Source organism: Chiroxiphia lanceolata, chromosome 2 (genome assembly GCF_009829145.1).
Source record: "Chiroxiphia lanceolata isolate bChiLan1 chromosome 2, bChiLan1.pri, whole genome shotgun sequence".
In the NCBI taxonomy this organism is placed as follows: Eukaryota; Metazoa; Chordata; class Aves; order Passeriformes; family Pipridae; genus Chiroxiphia; species Chiroxiphia lanceolata.
This window is the reverse complement of record NC_045638.1, coordinates 96,534,932-96,556,106: the sequence shown is the minus strand read 5'-3', so window position 1 is coordinate 96,556,106 and position 21,175 is coordinate 96,534,932. Positions and strand designations below refer to the sequence as shown.

General features: G+C 44.1%; 1 protein-coding gene across 9 annotated transcripts in view; it reads right to left on the bottom strand.

Annotated features, from left to right (window-relative positions):
* The window catches only part of LSAMP (limbic system associated membrane protein), a 1,004,346-nt gene that overhangs the window by 32,940 nt on the left and 950,231 nt on the right, over positions 1-21,175 (bottom strand). For all 9 annotated transcript variants that reach the window (XM_032681167.1, XM_032681163.1, XM_032681168.1 and 6 more), the window contains one exon: positions 2,530-2,664. In XM_032681167.1, coding sequence (XP_032537058.1) covers positions 2,530-2,664 — 135 coding nt within the window. The remainder of the gene's footprint in view (positions 1-2,529; positions 2,665-21,175) is intronic.

The window sequence follows — 21,175 nt, the reverse complement described above, 5'->3', positions numbered from 1 at the left end:
CTTTAGGGATATTGCAGTGCGCCCTCTAACATCATAAATATTAATAAGTGTACATAAATAGGATCCTACATTCAAAGGCTGTGGGTTCACACAAATATTTTAATTTGAAAAGGAGGAGGGATAATAAAAGGATAGTGAAGGTGATTTTTTTAACCATCCTCCTTTGAATTTTGGTTCAAGCAGTATATCTTTTTGCTGTCTAAAGTGAGACAAGACTTTTCCATTTCACTGAATCTGGTACAAGAGGTGAGTTACAGAATGAACAGGCACCTTTCTATGGGCTTAGAAAATGATCCCAGCAGGCATCTGCTCCCCAGCCTGCTGCCAGAGGGCCCTTGCTCTGAGCAGTCCCTATCTTCACCCCTTTAAAATGTTGCTGCAGTGCTCTCCCATGAGAAGGGGCAGGTGGGAGCCCCGAATAAACCAGCCTATTGCATTCAGAAAGCAGACACTCTGCATGTAGCTGTTTCCTGCCCAGGAAGCCAGGAGTGGGTTTCCTTTGGCTGTTTTCCTTTCACTCTGCTCTAGGCCTCAGTTTCCCTGTCTGTGATGTGCTGCAAGGGCCATTACTCAGGAAGCCTGAAGGTGGTAGTGTGAGACCAAAGCAAAGCGAGATGCTCTCTCCTGCGGTCTGAGCTGGCAAGCTACGTGCTCCACAGCAGATCATAAAAGATAGCCAGGAAGCTCCTTAGGTTGGGCAGATCCCATTTTTCAAACTTACTGTAGTTTTCGCACTTTCTGCTATTTGTGGTGTTGTTTAAGGAAGGAGGTTCAGGAAAGATGTATGCAAATGTCTACCTTTCATTCCTCAAACAGGACTGATTTTTTCCTGCATGGTCCTCATGATCTCTTAGATTTTATTTCCCTTTCTTTCAAAGGAAAAGATCTGTCCTGATGGAATTTTAAGTTGCTTACATTACAAATTACACCACATATTAATATTACAATACTGTATCACATTATATTTTCATATATTCCAACAGTTAAAATGTTTAAGCTCTTACTGTGGCATAGTTATTATGTGTTGAAACTAAGTCAAAATCAAACATTCTGACAAACAATCTGTTTCAAACACATTAAAAGCATCGTTGAAATTATGTTTCACAGAAATATTTGAAAATATTAATTGGTTATCATGGAATGTCTCCGTTTTATAAATTCAGCTGTTTTTGACAACAGAAAACCCTCAACACTTCTAGTGCAGAAAATCTGCTACTGCAGTTCATATTTATGCCAAATTTGTCCCATGAAGCAGCTGGTATTAAACCACTGCCACCCAGTTTCTAAGGGAATTATAAAAAACTGTGGATTCTGAAGATGCTGCAGGGAGCCTATAACCTTGACTTCTAAGCAAGACAGAAAAGTTGATCTGATGTGATGGCCCAAAGAGAAAGAAAGAGACAAAGAGCAAGAATAGTATTAAAAGGTGCTATAATCACCTGTGGTGTCAAATTAAGACTGGGATGGGCTGAAACACTTACTGCCATCAGGTCTCTGCCCTAACCCACTCCCTGACAGTTCTGTGAATCAAGACCATGCACCCTGAAACATGCTTGTAATCATCTCCAATTGCAATTTAAGGTAGTATTCTGGTGTATAAAATGAAAAAGGTCAAGAGACAATGTATCTCCTATTCATCCATCCCTGCTGCAAAGTTTTTAGCCTCCAAGTAAGGAAATAGAGCAGGTAGATGCAGATATTCACTTTAAATCACTCCAGTGCCAAATATAAACCATGCAAGTACGGAGATGGACATATACACGCGTAGGATTACATGAGTAATATCAGTCTGAAATATCTTGTGTCACTGTGAGAGGAACAGGCCAGCTGAGTGAAGTGGACACCTGTCTAAGCGTATATGGGCAATGGGATCCAGGCCCCACTCACACAGGTGTGGATGGAAGCCACATAGCTAACTATGCCTTTCAGTGCTTTTAGGTGGACTGCTGTATCCTTTGGTCAAGCCCCTTTCTGTATTATGTTGGTGCATGGAGGGTCTCTTAGACAGAGCTTGAAACCAGCACAAAATTAAAGTTTTTGTACCCTCTCCTTAACACGTGCCTCTACCGCATGTCCCCTGGGCTGTGATACCCGTGAAGGCACTGCTGAGATGGCTGGGTGCAGGGAGGCGTGTGTTTGCTCTCAGCCAGCTGAACCCTCCCTTATCTCTCCTTGCTGCCTTGCTGAAGCTTCTCTTCACGCTACTGTTCACTCGAATATCAATGAGTGAAAACAAGGCATTGCCAGCGTTTCTGAGGGGAGAGACAGGGGCAACTCACAGCTCCTCTCTCTCTCCTTCTCTGTTTCTCTCTATCCCCACAGCCCCCCCCCCCCCGCCTTTCTTATACATTACCAGGTTTAAAGCACAAACTATACCCTGTGGCAAGTGTGTGCAGATAGTTTTCTCAGCTCCCTCCCTTTCAGATTGTATAATATAAACCCAGAAACGCTTCTCTATTTATCCTGAAGTGACCCCCGCCTGTGGGCAAAGTTCTCCCCGTTGACCTGTTCCAGCTGCAATGTACTCACAGTTCACAGTGACCCGGACTTGCTTGACGTCTGCTGAGGCAACCTCGTTGGCAGCTTTGCATTCATACTTGCCCGACTGCTCTCGTGTGATACCCAGGATCTCCAGATACTCTTCCTCGCCTTCGAACTCTCTGCCTGGTAGTGCAGAAAAATACAGGGGATGGTTCTGTTAGGCTTTCAGATTTGGGAAACCTCCGGCTGAATAGCTATGGAGGAACAATCACAACAGGGATTCTGCAAATAAGCAACAGTCATGAGCGATTTAAAAGTTATTTCAGAAGCCATATCAGCAAGATACTAGCATTTTTATTAGTTATGGAAAACTGAAAATCTGGAAGGAAGCATACAAGTAGTACCAACACATCCCATCTCACAGGCTGCCCAGGCCAAGAAGCAAAATCTCCACTGCTTGAGATCAGATAAGTTCACTAGTGTGATGGCTGAGCACCAGGAGAGGTTAGTCAGACTGTGGATGATTGCTACTTCAAGCAGGGCTAGCTGGGTCCTCAGATGTGGTGGTGTTTTGTCAGCACCCTTTTCTCCACTGCAAAACTGTGAAAAATGTCTTTCTGTCTCTCAGAGCAACTACCACCCTGAAGTGCGATCGATCAGATCAAGATGCTGTTAAACACAGCCCAACTGAGAGAAACAAAGTGTAATTTGATCCGTGGAGACCAATAATCATCACGCATCCCTAATCTACTGTACATATGAAATGGACATATTTAAATTGTGCTGCCTCACTAACACAATTGTGAAAACAGCAGCTCGAGTGTCAGTCGGGGTTATGAACAGGAGCAGGAATCGGGAGAGGTCTGTGGCCTTGCTTTTAATTCACTGTGCGACCTTGGGCGAGTCAGTCCTTCTCTCTCCCTCTGCGAACTGCAGCAAATAGCCCCCCCTCTCTCATCACCTCCTGGTCAGAGAAGGGCGGTGAGGTTAACCCATGTAAAACACATTAGATTCGCTGGAGGAAAGTTGCTAGGGAAGCATGAAATATTAGGATTGTTATATCTACTCTATTCCTTCCAAAAGCAAAGTAAGGCTCCTCTTAGAAGGAACCTGAACCACATTCATTCCTCTGAGAGGGCTGTGAGCACTGCTCTACGGAATATGGAAGCACCAGCCTGTGTATGTGTATGTTTAGAGAAAGCATCCCCCAACCCTCAAAGGGTAAAAGCCAGATTTTTAAAAAAAAAAAAAAAAAAAAAAAGTCACCTCACAAGGTCTCACATTCAGGTTCCTCAGAGAGCAGATTTTTCCAAAGCAAGTCTCTGCCCAGAAGACATTTTTTGCTCAGCAGGTGCCGAGCACTTCTGAAACCCTGCCCACTTCACTAAGTGCTTACAGTTGTTTGATGGAGTTCAAATAGTGCCTGCAAGGATGGGGCTGTTCCCCTTGGCTTATGGCACTGTGTGAAAGCAGCGGGTAAGTTCTGTCTTTGGAGCTGAAGTTGCCACGGAGCCACCTGCAATAGATCCCACAACAGAGGCACAGACTTGCTGCCGCATGTTGGCCAGGTCAGGCTGGCCACACACACAGGCAATGCCAGTTTCATACATTTCCCTCTTGCGTCAGAGAGGGACTTTAGAAACTTCAAAATCTGCTCAGAACTCTGTCCCTTACACAATTACTTTTGTCTTTTTTATTTTCTTTTCCCAGGCAATTTTCAGAATCATTCTAGGGGAAAACCACCCCCCGTCACGAAGACTCAGTGTGAAAACAGCAGTGTACCTATTAAACTCATGTAGTGACCAGGTTTCCCCTCTCTTTCAGCAAGGCTAACCAGCAGTCCCTTTTTTGAGCTCCTACCAGATGTTCAGGTGAGTGGAAATCTCATTGCTATGTCTAAAACTTACAACTGCTTTGGTTTTTGTATCCCCTGATAGCTTGCTGAAGGGCCTTCCTGCATGGGAGCAGCATATCGTACAAAGGAGGGAGGCAAAGTTGGCTCCTTTTGGGCACCCGGTGCTCTGGGACATGGCTTTCGGTCCTCTGCTGTGCACTGGGGCTGATGCTGTGGAAAGTCAGTGGAGAAGGAAGCAAGGGGGGATTTTCACAGGTGTTTTTTATTGCTGTAACTCATGAATATGTTACGGAACCCTGTAGGGTTAGGTGAGTCACAACACTGTGGAAAGGACTTCTGTCACCACCTAACCCTTTCCCCAACCTCAAGGCAGGACACATGGGTCATGTCAGGGACACAGCCATTCTCTGCCCTCCAGCGGCAGCCACTCCAGACAAGCTGTTCCTGTGCTTTGCCGTCCTTACCCTGAAGTTTCCCTGAAGTTTGACCTGAGTCTCCCTTGCTGCAATTTAAAGCTATTATTTTTGTCTTAGCCACTACAGACAAAAAGAACAAATCATTCCCTCCTTCCCTGCAATAGCCTTTTATCAACTTTTAAATCACTTATGTTCCTCCCTCAGTTGTCATCTTTTTTTTTTTGGCTGAACATTGCCAGGGTCTTTCAACCTTCCTTTGTAGGTGAGGTTTTTTTTAGACCCTTGATCATTCTTGTTCTTTGCTTTTAGACCCCTCTGACAGGTTCACATTTTTCTGGCAGTGCAATATCCCAAACCCAACACAGCATTTCAGATGAGGTGTTACCAGGGCTGAACACAGATAAAGGACTGGGTCACAACTTCTGCACTGTGCTGCTGTCTGTACAGCAAATACGCTGTTTGTGTTTTTGCTGTAGCATGAATCATTTCTGTTTGGGAACCCTTTTAATTCCCAGATCCTCTTATGACATATTGCTACCTGCTAATAAAGCACTTTTAAAATCCCACCCCCAATTTAAACTGACAACCAACACTACCCTCCTTTTGCAGCAGCACTCCCAGTTGGTAGGTTAGTCAGTTGACTGGAAAGTTAATCAGACATCAGGGAAAGACTCAGAAAGAAAAGGTTAAAACGTAATTTGCCTCTGTTTTGCAAATCGTTTGCTCTGCCATTCTGCCTTGTTTATATACAGGGTTCATTCCAAGTGGGGCTGGCTTCTCCTGCAATTTGCCCTTGTCACAAGACTGTCACCGTAATGAAAACAGGGTTGAGGGTGACTTAACCAGCTCTAATGGAGTGGCATGCTCATTAAGGGTGCTGTTCAGTCTGTCTGTCAGAGAACCACATCAGTGAAGTGCCAAAGTATCCTAAAAGGGTACATACTTTCTCAATGGAAGATGGTTTTTAGCTTCTCCCCTGCATACATACATGCACTTAAAATGTACCGTGTACCCTGTCCAGCAGGAGAGCATTTACAGCTGTGCAAAACCCCTCCCAAGACATGATGAGTTGCTGGTTTGCCCAGTGGAGTTCTCTAGGGGTAAGTGAAAGGCAGGGCTTCTGTTTTAAAGGGCATGCCAAAGACATCAATAACCCTATTGAGTTCCTCGTTCCCCTGCTCCAGGACACAGATACAAGCACAACACTTCAGGGAAAGTTTCTGTGACAGTCTCTTGCTGAAATAGTGGTAGCACTGTTCTTGTCCCTGCACTGGTGACCCTGGGCATCAACATTTTGCTACAAGAACTTAGCTGCTCTCACTTGCAAGACAGACCCTTTTGCTTGCTGCCATGTCCCCTCTAAGAGTACATTAACCATTTCTAACAAAAAGCATTTATATAAAATCGAGGTGTCATAGTAAAGACCAGGGAGAGGATAGATGTATCACAGTGTGTTAGAGAAATGTCAGGTTGTGATATCTTGCAGAGAGCTGTAGAGATGTTTTCACTAATTCACTTCGGCAGCCAGATTAGGTGAGTCATATTAACTCTAACCTCGAAGGCAAACAGGGAGTAGCGGGTGCAGGAACAGAGCTTTATCCATCGAGTGAATTTACAAATGTTTCTGCGCAGGAGCCAGCTTTGTCAGGGAACTGATGGTTGTCACTATGCAGTTTATCAAAGCAGGGAGGGAGAAGGCTTGGACAATGTTCCTCGGTACTGATAACAATAAACATATTCTATTAGGTGAACAGAGGGATTGCCAGCTTCTGGCAAGCAAGCCACTCCATTCCCATTAAGAGCAGACATTTGCCTTGAGCATGTTTTCAAGGGATTAAATTCTGACCCTTCTGCCAAAGCTTCCTCACTGACAAGGGCTGTCTCCTGGCTGTTCTGCCTGGTTCAGTACAGCCCTTTCCCAGTGGGGGGCCTTTCAGGTTTCCCTAAGGGGATGACTATTCACACAGTGCAGCTCTTCTCATCCCAAATCATCCCCTCCTGTGACTTTAGGCAACCTGCTTCCCTGCAGGTTTTTTGCCTTTCACACGTTCATAGTTAGCTTGGTTGGTTGTTGCAGCCCCATTAAACACCATCTTGCCAAGCTGTAGCTCCTTAACTCTGTCCCAGTAAATCAGAAAGAGGAGCTTTCTGCTCTGGAGGCTGGAGATAGAGAGAGTACGAGCCTGGGAGGCTTGACAATCAAACCAATAGGGAACGACCCCGAGCAGCACGAGCCAGGCGGCTGCTGCTGCTTGGAGCTGGCAGAACCCTTTTTGCAGAGGGATCTGCGGCAGGCGGCTTTGATGTGTGCAAGAGGAAGGCTTTGAAGGCCCGCTTGCCTCAGCCACATTTCCTATCCCCTGGCTTCCTAATTGGACCCAGTAAATAATGAACCCGAAGAGCAAATCTGCTCAGCTGTGCTAGCCTGCTGGCAAGCAGGCCCCCTCTCCCCCTGCCCTCTGGAAACAGCCTTGTGCAACCCCATTGGCTCTGCATATTGTCCTTGTTGGTGTGCACACCTGCCTATGCTCTTGTGTGTGTGTATATATACATATATGTATAAATAATATTACGTGTTTTATAGACTATGTATTTAATTTTTACATCTATAAATCCCACTGTGTGTGCAGAAACACAGACTGACATGCTCCCCACATACTTATGGGCTCTTCTGACCTCCGCCCGAATGACCCCTTTCACTGCCACACAGCATTACTCTTTCCTAAAAGGCTAAATGCTTTCTTTCTAGAGATGACACACACCCAGACAAAATCCCACTTATACTGTGTACAGACAGCTCTTTCAGGTAGTCAGGGGGCCAGCAATGCATTCAGTCACGTGGTCTACCAGAGAGGCCTTTCCCTTCACGCCCTAGTTCTTTACATCTCCAAAGGGGAAGCTAATTTGCAGAGGTGGCAGCCACATTTTGTTCCATCTCCTCTCCTGTTTGTCCATCCAACACTTGTGCAAAAATTACTTTAGTGCTCTTATTTTTTTAGCACTGCTGTGGTCTTAAATTAAACTGAAGTTCAGATCCCCTGAAAGTATCTGTTTGCATTTGACATGTGGAGAAAGAGATCAGCCACCCTGCTCCTACGTTTGTTTTCCCTCCAAGCATCTTTGTAGTGAAGAGGGGAGAGCAGAATGGGTTATGCATCTTTGTTGGGCCCTCCTCTGCCTAAAACAAGATGTGAGGAGATAAAAAGGATTGGAAATCAATAAATGCCATTTGAAGTTTTTTTGTGTGTTGCAACTTCTATTGCTGAACTGCAGGTTTTGTTGTCTCTGCACTCCCCATTTAGTGTTTGAGGTTTTGCTCACCTAACTTTCCTCCTTCTCTCTGCACCTTCTATTCCCTAGGAACAGGGTTCTGAAAGACAAAAATAGCTAAGGGAGCCTTTGACATAATTTTTTTGTTTTACCTCCAGCTGGGAATTTTTTTTTTTAATTCAAAACTTTGAAGTTTCCATTTATTAGTCTCTGTCTCCTCAGCCATCACAGATTCCAATGAGCTTGGCTTTTTTTTCCCATCCCTTAGTTGAAGAGGCTTGTTTTTAGTAAAGAGATCGGTGGAGAGCAGCAGATGGTGGGTGAGCAAAGGGACAGCTACTGCTACAATGATACAGTAGTAAGGAAGGCAGGCAGAAAAACTCACATGGCATGGGAAGTCGTGCAAATGGGGAAAGCTTGAGAGCGAGAGATTAATAGATGGAAAAAACCCAGACGGGGAATGGAGAGTGGCACAGTGGCTGGTAGAGAGAAATGCAAACACAGTGAGATTCTTCAGTGACTGACAAAAAGAGAAAATGGTAGTCAGCTACTGACAAAGAGAAACTCACTGAGACAGAGCCAGTGAGAAAAAGACAGGAGACGAGATAGTGGCAGACAGAGAGATGTATGGCATGGAGAGAGGCAGAGCCATCCCTTGTGTAAAGGGAGCCATGAAATAACAACTGCCAGAGGGACAGGAACAGAGGGGTCACATGTAGTAAGGCAGTAATTACTCTGTTTAAGCAGCGAGGCACAGCAGGGTATTTATTGTTTAAGCTGGCCTCATGCCTCCCATGCCCTTAGGTCTGTAGCTATTACACATAAACCAAAAAACTAGTGCAGTGCCAGGGAGGGCTCTGGCCTGGCTCTGGCTTCATGAATGAGAATGAGTCAGATCAGGAGGAAACACCCTGGCATGGTTTCTCCTGGCGTTCACAGGACCTTGCTCATCAGCAATCACATTTGCACCTTATGTGCAAAGCTGGCTGCTGTGCCTCCCAAGCCAAGGACAGCGCCCGGGATGATGCTCAGCTGAGGCAACACAAAGTATCTGCTGGCATAACCAGCGCTAAGAAAGCCAGTGCACCTAGCATACTCCTCAAACTCCATGCACCTAGCATACAAATAATAATAAAAACCAAAACAAAACAGAAAAAACCTTCCAGGTTAAGAGCAGCCTCCCTAGACTGAATGATGTCTCTGTGTTCTCTCTCCAGGGACAGCACTGACCAAACCACTTGGGATGATTCGCCATCACTGATGGCTCTGCCCAGGAGATGGAAGCCAAAAGCTGACAGCTCACAGGCATTTTGCAGCCTGGCTGTGTGTGCATGTCAGTGGGGTTGTCTGCTTGAGGCAGCCTCAGCGGGTCTGCTGTGTGTCTGAATTTCCACCCTCTCTTATTCATAAACAACCACTAAAGGCCATCACACTGAATAGCCCTTCATACACAGCCCTTAATCTGGGCATGGAGCAGGTGTGCAACATACTCCTTCGTCTCAGCAACTGATTAGATTTTCCTTTCAAAATCCATATGTGAATACCAAAAAGAAAGGGAGCCACATCCTAAAAAAAAATTCCAACCCGGCTTCAGGTCAAAGCCTTCTGCTTGACCAGTGGTTTTCTTCTGTTCTTTGCTGAATCAGAAGAAGGACTTAATGTTCTGGCTCAACTTGAGATATAATTTAAAATAATTATTTCATGTTGAAGAAGATGACTTTTTTTTCCCCCAAAATTACTTATTGAATTTAAACCAATTTTGTTAACACTTTTTTAATGAACACAAACAGCATTTTTTGGATAGATGAATTGCTGTTGAATAAAACTTGGCTGTGACGCCAGTGTATAAAGTAAATTATGAACTATGAGGTAAATTAAGTCATCTAATGTCACAGCTACAATATTACACTCCCTAAATGTTACATACTGCAATGTGAGTTGTCATGACTATGCTACCAAACACCAAGCCTTAATTTTACTGCCAAGAAAATGACATATAAACATGAACATACCAATAGTTGTACTGTTTCTGCATCTCAAAATTTTTGCCTGCTGCTTTTTAGAGGGTACTTTACAACAACATGAGGTAGAAGGCATCATCAGCTAGATGAATCACTGAGATGACACCACATCTTTGAGTGTGTTAAGAAAGCCTCAGGGCTATGAGGACCATGCTAGAGCAGATAATAAAACAGAGGCTGAAAACAGGAGGTCACACAAATAATCACAGCTCAGGCAAAGGAATTGTTCGATGTGCCCACATCGATGACAGCACACCAACCTCTTGCTCCCAGCAGTGTGGTCAGCACTGTAGGGATCTGCACCCTCTTCCTCCACCACCTACAAGAGGATGGGCCAGCAGTTGTTCTTGGCAAGAGGAACAGCAGAGTATGTTTGTGTGTGTGTGTGTGTGTGAGATCAATAGGTCTTTATTTCCCACTGTGCTAAGCACAAGAAGGTAATGCAAGCCGAGAGCTGATGAAGGGGCATTTGGCCTCATGTACTCCTTTCCCTAAAGTTCTTTTATTTTGGACAATGCAATTGTGCTATTATCTTTATACAGTTTGAAGACAAGTTCATCGTCACAGACCCAAGACCAAAGAAAAGATTGACAGCAACAAGTCCCATCTGGGGCAAGAAGCCTGACTGAACTGTATAATTTCTGTCCTCCCTGTGAAGAGTGGGGTTGGTCTGCAGTGTAGTCCCTAGTTTAATTCCACAAATCATTATGTCAGGCCCAGACTGTAGGAAAACCTCATGTGATGGTGCTCAGTGGTACCAACTGTGCCAGCCTCTCAATCCAGGAACTATAGGGTTTGTCTGTGTTTGGTGCCGTCTTTAAAAATCCTTGTTACGTTCTTTACAAAGACTGTTGTGTCTCCTGTAGCTCAAGACATGCACAATACACTATTGTGCAAGAATGAAGTGGTTCGCTTTCGTAGGCATCCATGAAAATGTTTTCCTGTTTCTAAATTTAATGTATTTGCTCCCCTCTGTCTTATGTCCACTCATACTTCTTGGGATGAGAGGGTAAGAATGAACACATAACTGTAACCTAACTTAAAAACTAAAAAAAAAGAAAAAAAATTTAAAAAATATTGAATACCCCTGCCATGATTCAACTTAGCCCATAGAATTCCATTCTTGTATGTTTGAAACTTGGAAGAAGGCTTGAGAAATTATGAATTGGCCCAAATTTACTTGAAATGGGAAAGAATATTAACCCAGAAGCTTAGACATGGTTGTGGCTTTTTCTCTGAAAGCTGACGCCAAATATTTCCTGGTCAGATCACACAGCCTCCGAATCTCCTGTCTTTTTGCAAGATGGCAGTTCCTGTAGCTCACCCCTGTTTTCAGTGAGGCTACTCTAAATATAAAGTTCGCAAGGAACACATAAAGACTGGGATTTCTGTATCAACCTGGATCTTTCCACTGATCTTTTAAACAGCTATAGTTTTCAAGTGAGGAAATGAGGTCAAAGAGTTAAGCCACCCCTCAGCAAGATTTACCCTTTGAAAAACATGCCAGTGTGTTGTGATGCCTGGTGCCAATATTTGTATAGGTGGATTAGCTTCTTGAAAAATCGTTTTGTTTGCTTTTCTGTTGACCCCTCTCCTTGCTGCAATGTTTCTCAATTAGATCTAGCAGAGTGATTGCCTAACACCATCCCCCATATCTGCTCCTGGTGAAAGAAGCAAAGACTTTCTTTCTTTGCTCTGTGGGGAGCACAACAAGGGATCAGGAGATGATGCTAACTGGCTGGATTTAGGATTGAGCAGGCATGAAGCATTGCCAAGTATCAAGGCAAGTATCACAGAGGTTTGAAAGCAGGGTGGGGTATGCTGGGAAGGAATTGTTCGGGCTCACACGCTGCACAGACTTTTGATCAATTGGGCTGGCTCCTGTGATATTATCATCTGAGGTATGTGCTGTTGATTAATAGTGATAGAGGGCCAAATAAATGATTGGTTCAGTCCATGATATTTAATTCCTATGCAGTTAGCCACTCCCTTGCTTTCCAAAGAATAAGGAATCTCTCTCTCAAACTTGCAAGGCTGCGAAGGAGGAGGAAGGTGTTTGCTCATTGTCTAATGTTGCAGTCTGTACAGTCCTACAGGGGAGGCAAGCAGAGAGGAAATACAGGCCCTGACTTTGAGCTCTTGTAGCTCCCTGGTGCAGCTACTACCATTGCTAGTGCAGCTGTTGGCCATCAGCACTATTTAAAATCGTGCCTGTGAGGCAGGATCTCTCTGCCAGGGATATGGGAAAAAGAAGGGGGTCACCAAAAAGGGAAAAGGCAGAACATTTTAAGTAGAAGAAACAGTTTCAACCAACTGCTTTCTGACTTTTTACAGCTTACCCCATAAATTTAGGAAGGGGTTTGAGGACAAACCTAAAAGATATTTCATTGCCTTTGTCCCAACTCCTTACTGCTCTTTCTGGTTCTGATGCTTATAGAAAACTTCTAACAACTGTAACACTCCTGGCATGAGAAGACCATGGCCAGCCATGTCAGTCAGAAGCATCTCACTGGGCTTCACCACCATGTTACTGTCATGGACAGGAATCTATTTATTTCTTCTCTCCCAGCTCCCTCAAATCATTTACATTCTCCGGGGAGAGAAACATCTTGCTCCAATAGGAGCCCAAGTCAGCCAAAAAACCCCAAGAAAGCATGAAAAAATATTCATTTTATGTTGAGGACTCATTGGCTCCTTTCCTTCTCAAATTTCCTGAAGTGGCAGGGGTCTTATTAAAGTGCCTTTGCAACTGCAAACCTGTGAGAGTTTCACTGGAACTGAAACAGCAGTTGTTCTAATTAAACAGCACAGAGCCAGCCACCTTAATCACCGGCATGATTTCATCTTCCTTGAGGAGAGAGTGGAAGAGGAATCAAAACTGATAAGAGAGAGGGAAGAAGGTGAAATGTGCTGAGGCCATGGTTCCTCAATTTAAAGCACTAAGGCATGTCTCTCATCTCTGTAAAGATTCATGTGAGCTTCTGATGGCATGTTTTATTAAATGGTTATATAATAATTAATATTTGAAAGAAGCGTTTCCAAAAGCCACTAAATGCTTTACCAGGACAAGACCCAATAGCTTTCAGTGGCATTTGTGTTTGCATGTCACTCAGGTGCACCGGAAAACTTCACCTCTGCTCCCTTATTAAAATCAGTGCCTCATTTACTCCATCAGCATGACCTTGACAGGCTACGTGGAAGAAACTAGGGGCCAGGGTGAAAACCATAGGCTCTCTAGGGAGAGAGTCCATGCTTGCTCAGCCTTGGGTGGAAGGGGGAGGTGCCAGGAGCACATAGCCTGAGCGACAAATCCATCAGCTGAGGAGCAAGTACCCAGACACCAAGGACACCTGAGGAAATAACAGCATGATAATTCCCATTCTGACTCTCCCAAAGCCTGTAATGGGGAGGCACATCTGTCCCTGAGACGAGGCATGCTGGCAGGCCAGGTAGAAATGCTACTGGCAAGCTAGAGGGCCAGTGGGCCAAAGCTTAATAGGAAAACAGCAGTGATTTGTCTCCACCACTATTTATGTTTCAAGCACATGACAGGCTGTCATTGGAAGTGAGTGCTGCTAAATTTATTGCTTCTCAGATCTCCGTCACAGTTGCATATTTAACAAGTCACTTCATTTGAAGGGCTAGGTGTTGGGCTGGACTTTCCTCCCCCATGCTCTCCTCTAGTGAAAACCACAAACAGCTGTCTTAACACCACAAACTGATCCCCTTGGGGGCTATATTATCAGGGTGTGAGTTTAGAGAAGAGGGACATTCCTGGCATATTTGTTTTTAACCCTGATATACGCCAGTCTCGTTCTGGGCCACTTGGCTGCAGATGTGTGTCTGACAGGACACACATATGACTGAACCCAACTAGTAACAGCTTGGTTACAGGGCTGGGCATTCAGAGACAGAGAACATGACAGTGTGGTGAGCACAAGTGAGTACCAGCTGGGTGTGTGGGCAAGAGCTGCCGAGCACTGTAAAAAAAAAAGCAGTACGAAAGCTTGTGGAGATGCAAGAGGAAATGCAGATGGGTGAAAGAGTACCCAAGGATTAGACTCTCCACACGTGTGTGCAGGTGCATGGAAGGTGGAAAAAATACATGTGGAAGCACAGGTGTGGGACTGGAAGTATGATGGAGCATTAAGGTGAAGATGTGAAGGAAGGAAGGCTGGCTGGCAGGCAGGGGAGAGGGTGAGAGGATGAGCACAGGGCTGTGCTGTGCCTCTGGTCTTGTGTGTGGAGGACTGCAGTACAGAGTGCATTTGCCTTTCAAGTGTTGCATGGTGCCTGCATCCACACAGTCCTGTACATATCTAACAAAACACCTTTTGGCAGGTGGGAGAAGAGAATACTCCTTAATAATGGCTGAAAACCTATAATGTCCAGTTTCAAACAATCCTGGAAAGCAGCAGAAGGGGAATGAGGTTTCTGTATGATGATGGGGGCACTAAGAAGCCCAGACGTTCCCTTTTTTTTCCTAACTTGTCCTCATTGCACTACAGATACCTTGTTGAAGGACTCTGGTCTTAGTTGTGTGGAAGCTGCTCCCTGCTTTATGCAGCTGTGCTGCTGGGCAGCATCACATCTTCTCAAATGCTCTGAATCTCCTTTTGGCCACGGAGAGCAAGAAAAAGTTGTCAGGAATACAGTGTTGTGAAAGACAGCCAAATGGAACTGGCACATCCTTCTACCCCAACCACTCCCTTCATTTCTTCTACCCATAGTGGACCTGTCCTTTCTTTCACACATACTCTTGATTTCATGCACAAGGTCTTTTGTTCTCTCATGTGCATTCGGTAAATTACACACATGCATGGACATAAACATGTACCCCTACATAGAGTGTCATGAAGAAGCAGGACACATCTTCTTTTTCCTGTCACAAGGGTGTAGGATGACTGCAATTCTCCACCAGCCCCTTAGGAATCTGCTCTGCTTGCTTTTCCAGTGGTGTAGGCCAGAGGCCCTTGTTCTGCAGTTGCACTGCACAGTTTATATGATTAAATGTAGCATCTGCAGCTATATTAGCCAGGCTATTAGTGACAAGTGCTATCAATCCTCATACTTCAGTGAATAAACTGATCACCAGCTGGGGACAGAAATCTCCCCTTGTCTCTCATCACCATAATGTACAAACTCCTTTATGTGGGTTTCATGCCATCGTACACACGGACCAAGGTTGCAAATGGGCCACTTCTCTCTCTCCTGGCAGTTTACAATGCTGCAACACTGGACTGTATTGACAGCAGGCATACTGACTGGCACCACAGCACACAGCACCTGGTCACCCCTCCTCTACTGCAGCCCCTTCTCTTTATCAGCTTTGCCACTGGAACCATCTGCAATAGCTTGTCAATAATCTGTCCTCACCCCGCTTATGTGTGAATCACACTGACACACTGACAAAGGTTACCTCTTTAGAAACCCAAGAGCAGACGGAGGGAAACAGTGAGAGGTGGAGTTGTAAGTTAGACACTGACAAATAGTTTGGGGTATCTTCTATTCTTTTCTTTGGTTCACTGCTTTCCAAGGAACTTAAGAGACATCTTTTTATGGGTGGCTCATCCGAGACTGCTTTAAATTTTACTGGGAGTGGGGGAAAAACCCAACAATCACGCCCTCCCACCCAGCCTCTAAGGACCAGGAATTCATCCGCAGTAATCATCCATGTCCTGTGGATTGAGGCCCTCTGACACTTTTACTAGATAACAGACCCTCTTAATAACCAGTAATTCAACCAAATTCCTTTCTGTCACCTCTCCAACACCAATACTCTGTCTGAGAACTCTGTATTGGTTAGGACTCAATGGAGAAAAAATAAGTCCTGCAACTTCTGACCATAAGGTATTATAAAGACAGGTTTTAAAACACCCTGTCCTCAAACACTTATTTCCTTATTTCTCATCTGCTCTCAAAACTGCTGTCCTTGTATTTCTAAGTCCGGCATTCCAAATGGGATGCTGGGTTTGATTAAAACAGTTTCCTGGCTTATAGGTTATGTCAATATCCTGGTGGGATTTTATGCCACTAATCTCAGCAGTCGGTTGAAGGAGAGGAGGCATGTTAACTACATTAAAATGGCAAATTCACCTGCAGACTGTATTTTTTCGCTACTTCAGGAGTAGACAGTCCTGAGATAATTTCCAGGCAGTATGAGCTTGCATATACAGGGGGATGCAACATGCAGGAAGGAGAGGGGAGAAGAGAGAAGGAAGGAGAACAGAGAACAGGGGAAAAAATGTCAAGACAAGAAAAAATTTTAAAAATAGCGTAAAGAGGATAGCTTGTGAGACCCAAGTCTTCAAGAGAAGGACAGAAAAGGAAATAGATAAGGAAATGAAACACAGACCATGAGATAGAGATGAAAGGTTGATTTAAAAAAAAGTGAGGGGATACAGAGGGTTATGGCAAACAGGCAGAGCTCTGAGCAAGGTGAATTGCCATGGGAAAGCAGTGAGGAATGCAGTTAGTGTTGGCTGGGAATACAACATGCAAGGGGCAACTGAGGCCTGAGTCTTTCAGATAGATTACAATTATATTGATCTGTGGTAAACAATGTCATTGCTCACAGGCAATAGAAGGTTGTTGGCAGTATCACTGAGAGTCTCAAACACTTAGATGCATGCATGGGACATACAAGTAGAAAGAGAGGTAGGTTCCCATGACCTTTGGTAATAAGGGCTTGGGGTGGACTGGGAATGTCTGGTGCTGACTCCTCTGTACTTTCTGCCTGCTTCATCTCATTAAAGGTGGGTAAAATACACCATTAACAACCATCCCATTTCCAGACAAACAAGTGCTCTCATTGCTACCTTCTCAAATACAGAGAGGTCCCCTGGAAAGTCTTAGTTAATAAAATGCTCCATGTTACAAGACAGTCTGCAATTCATGGATCAAAAAGATAAGGAAGAAGCCATAGTCCCAACCCCCAGACAATTCTAGCACTGCAGGAGAGCTAGAAGATATTCTCTAGCACTTTCCATGTAGGCCTGGAAGAGCTCCTGTGCATTTCTTTTCCTCTTCATCCCTTAGGCTCTTGCTATGAACATGCTCTGGTTTGCAAGGAGGCCATTGTGGCTGCCAAGAGGCTCAAGGAGGAAAGAAACAGTGAGCTTCTGCAGTCACCTGTCACTGGAGTCATTTGAGGTTTTGGTGCCCTCACTTGCAAATCTGTTCTGGTGGGCAAAGACTCCTCACATCTCCCAGCTGCAGCAGCTTGTCACATAGCAGAGCTGGGCCACCAGCTGAACTACTGGATGCAGGCATGGGAGGGAGCCTGTAGGCTGGGATGCAACAGGAAGCTGCTGCAAGAGGGGATGGGAAAAAAGGCCAGCCTGCTGGTCTGCTTCTACACAACAGGAAAAATGGCTTTGCTGCTCCATGATCTCCTAAAATACAGCTTGCCCTGTCATATATAATGGGCAGGTTGAAGTCTGCTATGAGAGAAAATGGTTCTTCACTCAGATCTGATGAATTCTGGCTTTTTCTACACCCCTTTGCTCTTCCAGCTGGAGGCACTTGTAGGGAATCATGGGAGAGAGATGGAGAAATGAGAAACTGAGATACTGAGATACCTATTCAAGTATTTTGTCACTTAACCTCAAACCCTTCCTGAGCTCTCTCCAAACAGAAACTGGCTGAAGGTGACATATAGCCCTCTGAATCTGAACCTCCTTGGGACATTTGTACATACTGCTGCTGGCAGCATGTTATGTTAACTCATATATCCCTTGTTTAATGATTTGGGGATTTAACTGCTTTAACTTGGAGCAGACAGCGAGTTGGAGGCTAGAAGGTTTGACTCCCAATCTGTGTTTCTGTACATTCAGTCATCCTCAGAACTGGTTGATTTCTGTACAAGCCTAGAGGCAATCTTGAATCTTCCAATTAAAAAAAAAAAAAAAAGAAGAAAGAAGAGACATTTAGGAGTCCTCAGAGATGAGTTGATGCTGGCAGAGAATATCTAGCACTGCGTAGAGTCATAAGGAGGGAAATGGTCTTGTTTCCTTTCTCAGGTGGGAATATCTCTTCCCACCTGCATTGTGGTGCCCATCAGCATCCCTGTGCAGGAATATAGCCTGTCAAGATGCTCACTTGTATTCTTTGCTTTGCTTTCTGCATGGTAGTTATGGAGGTGGTAGCAGCCTTTACAGTTCCAAGACTGGAATCTGGTCTAGGTGATAGATTAAATCTCAGTTTAGGCAAGAGTCTTTCTAGGGAATGAGGCTGCAGAAATTCTTACTGGGTTTTCTCAGGAGAAATGCAGTCTAAGTTAGATTCAGACTAATAGCCTAACACTTGTTCCTCTCTAAAAGCAGAAAATGCTCAAGGCATTTTTCTTGTGCTTGTGCAAAGACACTGATCACAAACCTGTATACAGCACCACATTCTGGGTCCCTTCTGCAGGGAAAAATCATTAAGCCAAATCATACGCATACTCCCAGCAAAAAAGGCAAAAGATGAAAAAAGTCTGTGTGCAGAGGGAACAGTCGCAGCTGTTTCAATTTATGAGACAAGAAATTGTATTTCAAAGAGAATACAGAAGTTTTCCCCTTTGAGAAAGTTATTAGCCAGAATTTGCAATAAACCTCACTCCATTTATATGCCTCTAAACTGAAGGGCCCTAATAGAGATTATATTGCATTCTGCAGGGCTCTGCCCTGTCAAGAGCTCACTTGCCTCAGACCTTGCTATCCTACAGGTCTGAATAACCTCTCCTGCTTTTTTAACCATCACAGCCCTTTTTTCCCTTTTTCAGTTCACATACCTCTTTTTGTCTTTTCATTTTTTCTTCTTACCCTGTCTCCCTCCTCCTCTTTCCCTATTATTCTCCTTTTTATCTTCCAACTTTTTTTTCCCTTCCACTCGTATATATGTCCACAAGACTGAAACCTGACTGTAACTCAGTTGAGCTGTTGCAATGACAAAAAGCATTCATGCAGGAATAGTGTATTGCCGAAACATTTAGGAAAAGAGTTCTTATACTTGTGGCTTTGCTTTGCTTTTATAGTTGTCTGTTACATGGCAAACACATGTAACATGGCAATTGCTTCAAGGGAGACGATGACATATTGCACCACATGGCTGGGAAAGACTTCATTCTACTTCAAAGCTATAGGGAACAGAATCAAGGGGGTGTGGAGAGGAGAATGTAAAAAAATACCCTACAGCTGATGGAGTATGCTACAACCGAAGAGAAATCACTTAGAGGTGTTGGCAGCAAAGAACTTCACTTACAGAACCTGGGATGCTGGAAATTTCCTTGAAGATGACCCACTGAAGACGTGCTTGATTTGAACGGGTAAAGGCCTGTGCTTGTTTGTACTTGAGGACCGTGGTGAACAGCTTAAGGTTAATTAATTTTTTTTTGCATATACTAGCTTTGATGCTTAGGACATTTATCAAGAAAGCAAGGAAACAACAGAAGAATCATGGTGGTATAAAAGAGGGAGTAAAAGACTGAGAGAGGTCAGTCCAGCAATCCCACGCATACCTGCTCTTAAAAATGGAAAATTTAGTGTGGAACATACATCCATGTTTCACTCTCATTTGTTTACAAGGAATCAAGTAACTTAAGGAGATGATAGATTATCCATGAAAGAAAAACAATAAATCAAGCAGTTACATAAATAAAGGACACTATCTCCTTCTTGAAGCTCTCTCATTGCTGGAGGAACAACAGTGGCCGGGGTGGACCACTGCCCATTTTTCTGGCAAGGCTGCTCTTAGACAAGTCCTCTGTGTGCTGTTTCTTTCCACATCAATCTCACAGCGTCTTAACACACACTTTCTATACATCAATTTGTGTGTGGTCAACTTTATATAACACAATTTGTATGCAGCTGCCTGGAAATGAAAGCATAACAAGCATTGCAAAATTGATATTCTCCTCATTAAAAAAAGAAAAAATCCTCCTTTACCAAGTTTGACCTAGCAACTATATTTCCCTTTTGGACAATATATACTGCACTGTACATACAATGAAAGCAATAAAAAAGCCATCATTTAAACAAAGAAACGTCTTCCTAATAGGACAGTGAGTGTTTGGCATGTTCTCATTGATTTAAACATCAGCCAAACAGATAATGATTAAAAAATGAGAAAATGCCAGGTCTCACTCAAGAGCCCAGTCAACATATTACAGAAATCTTCTACAGTTTTTACACATTAACTCACTGGATAACTCCTTCTGAGAAGTGTCCAAGGCACAGGGCTAGGTAGCATTTGACACTGCTGTGCAAAAAAACCTCTCTGTTCAGAAAACAAAAGACTTCAGTTTCCTCTATTTTCAGTCTTGAGCTTTCCCTAGCACATGAGTTGTGGTATGTATTAAGCAAGAGATCAGTCTCCTACAGCAAGCAATGGTCAGCACCCACAGCAGTAGAGGGAGTGTCTAGTATAGGATGGGACCAACAGCAGAAGCAGCTGCTATTTAGTACTATAAAAGCAGTCTTTTTCTGTTTCCATTGCATGCTCCTACCTCCACTGGTCAACGAAGTCTCCTTCGTATCCTGAGATACCTACTCATGCTTATAAGCCTCTCTATAGCCAACCTGCAACCCAGTGTGAAACAGGCTTATGCTGAACCACTGGGGGTTTTGAGGTTGAACAAAAAAAACTGGAAAAAATACAGCATCCTGTATTTTTTAGAGTGAGATTAGAGTGAGATTACATAAGCCTGACAGGAAAGTGACTGAACATCTTACTGATTTGTACAATACTGCTTCCCTTTCAATTCGCCTGCTTTTAAACATCAAACTGTACTGTCTCAGGAGACTCCCTGGTTCGGGGTTCACATCCACACAGCTCTTCCTGTCCATCTCCCTCTAGTAACCAGCCTTTCTTTTCCAGTTGCCTCAGTATGAATACCTCTGCAGGGAAAAGTTGTCTTTCTCTGCAATCCCTAATTTAATACTCTGACATGGCATCAATATCTTGCTGCCATTTCTTCCTGTTAGTTAAGTTCTATCTCTGCCTTTTATGCCCTTTCTCTTCAAGTCATTCAATTTTTCTGTTCTCTCTGCCCTGCTTCACTCTTCGTAGTGGGATTTGTGTTTTTTACCTTTCCCTTTCCTCCTCTTTTGGAAACTTGCCAGCGATACAGCAGAAGGGAGCACATCGAGAAA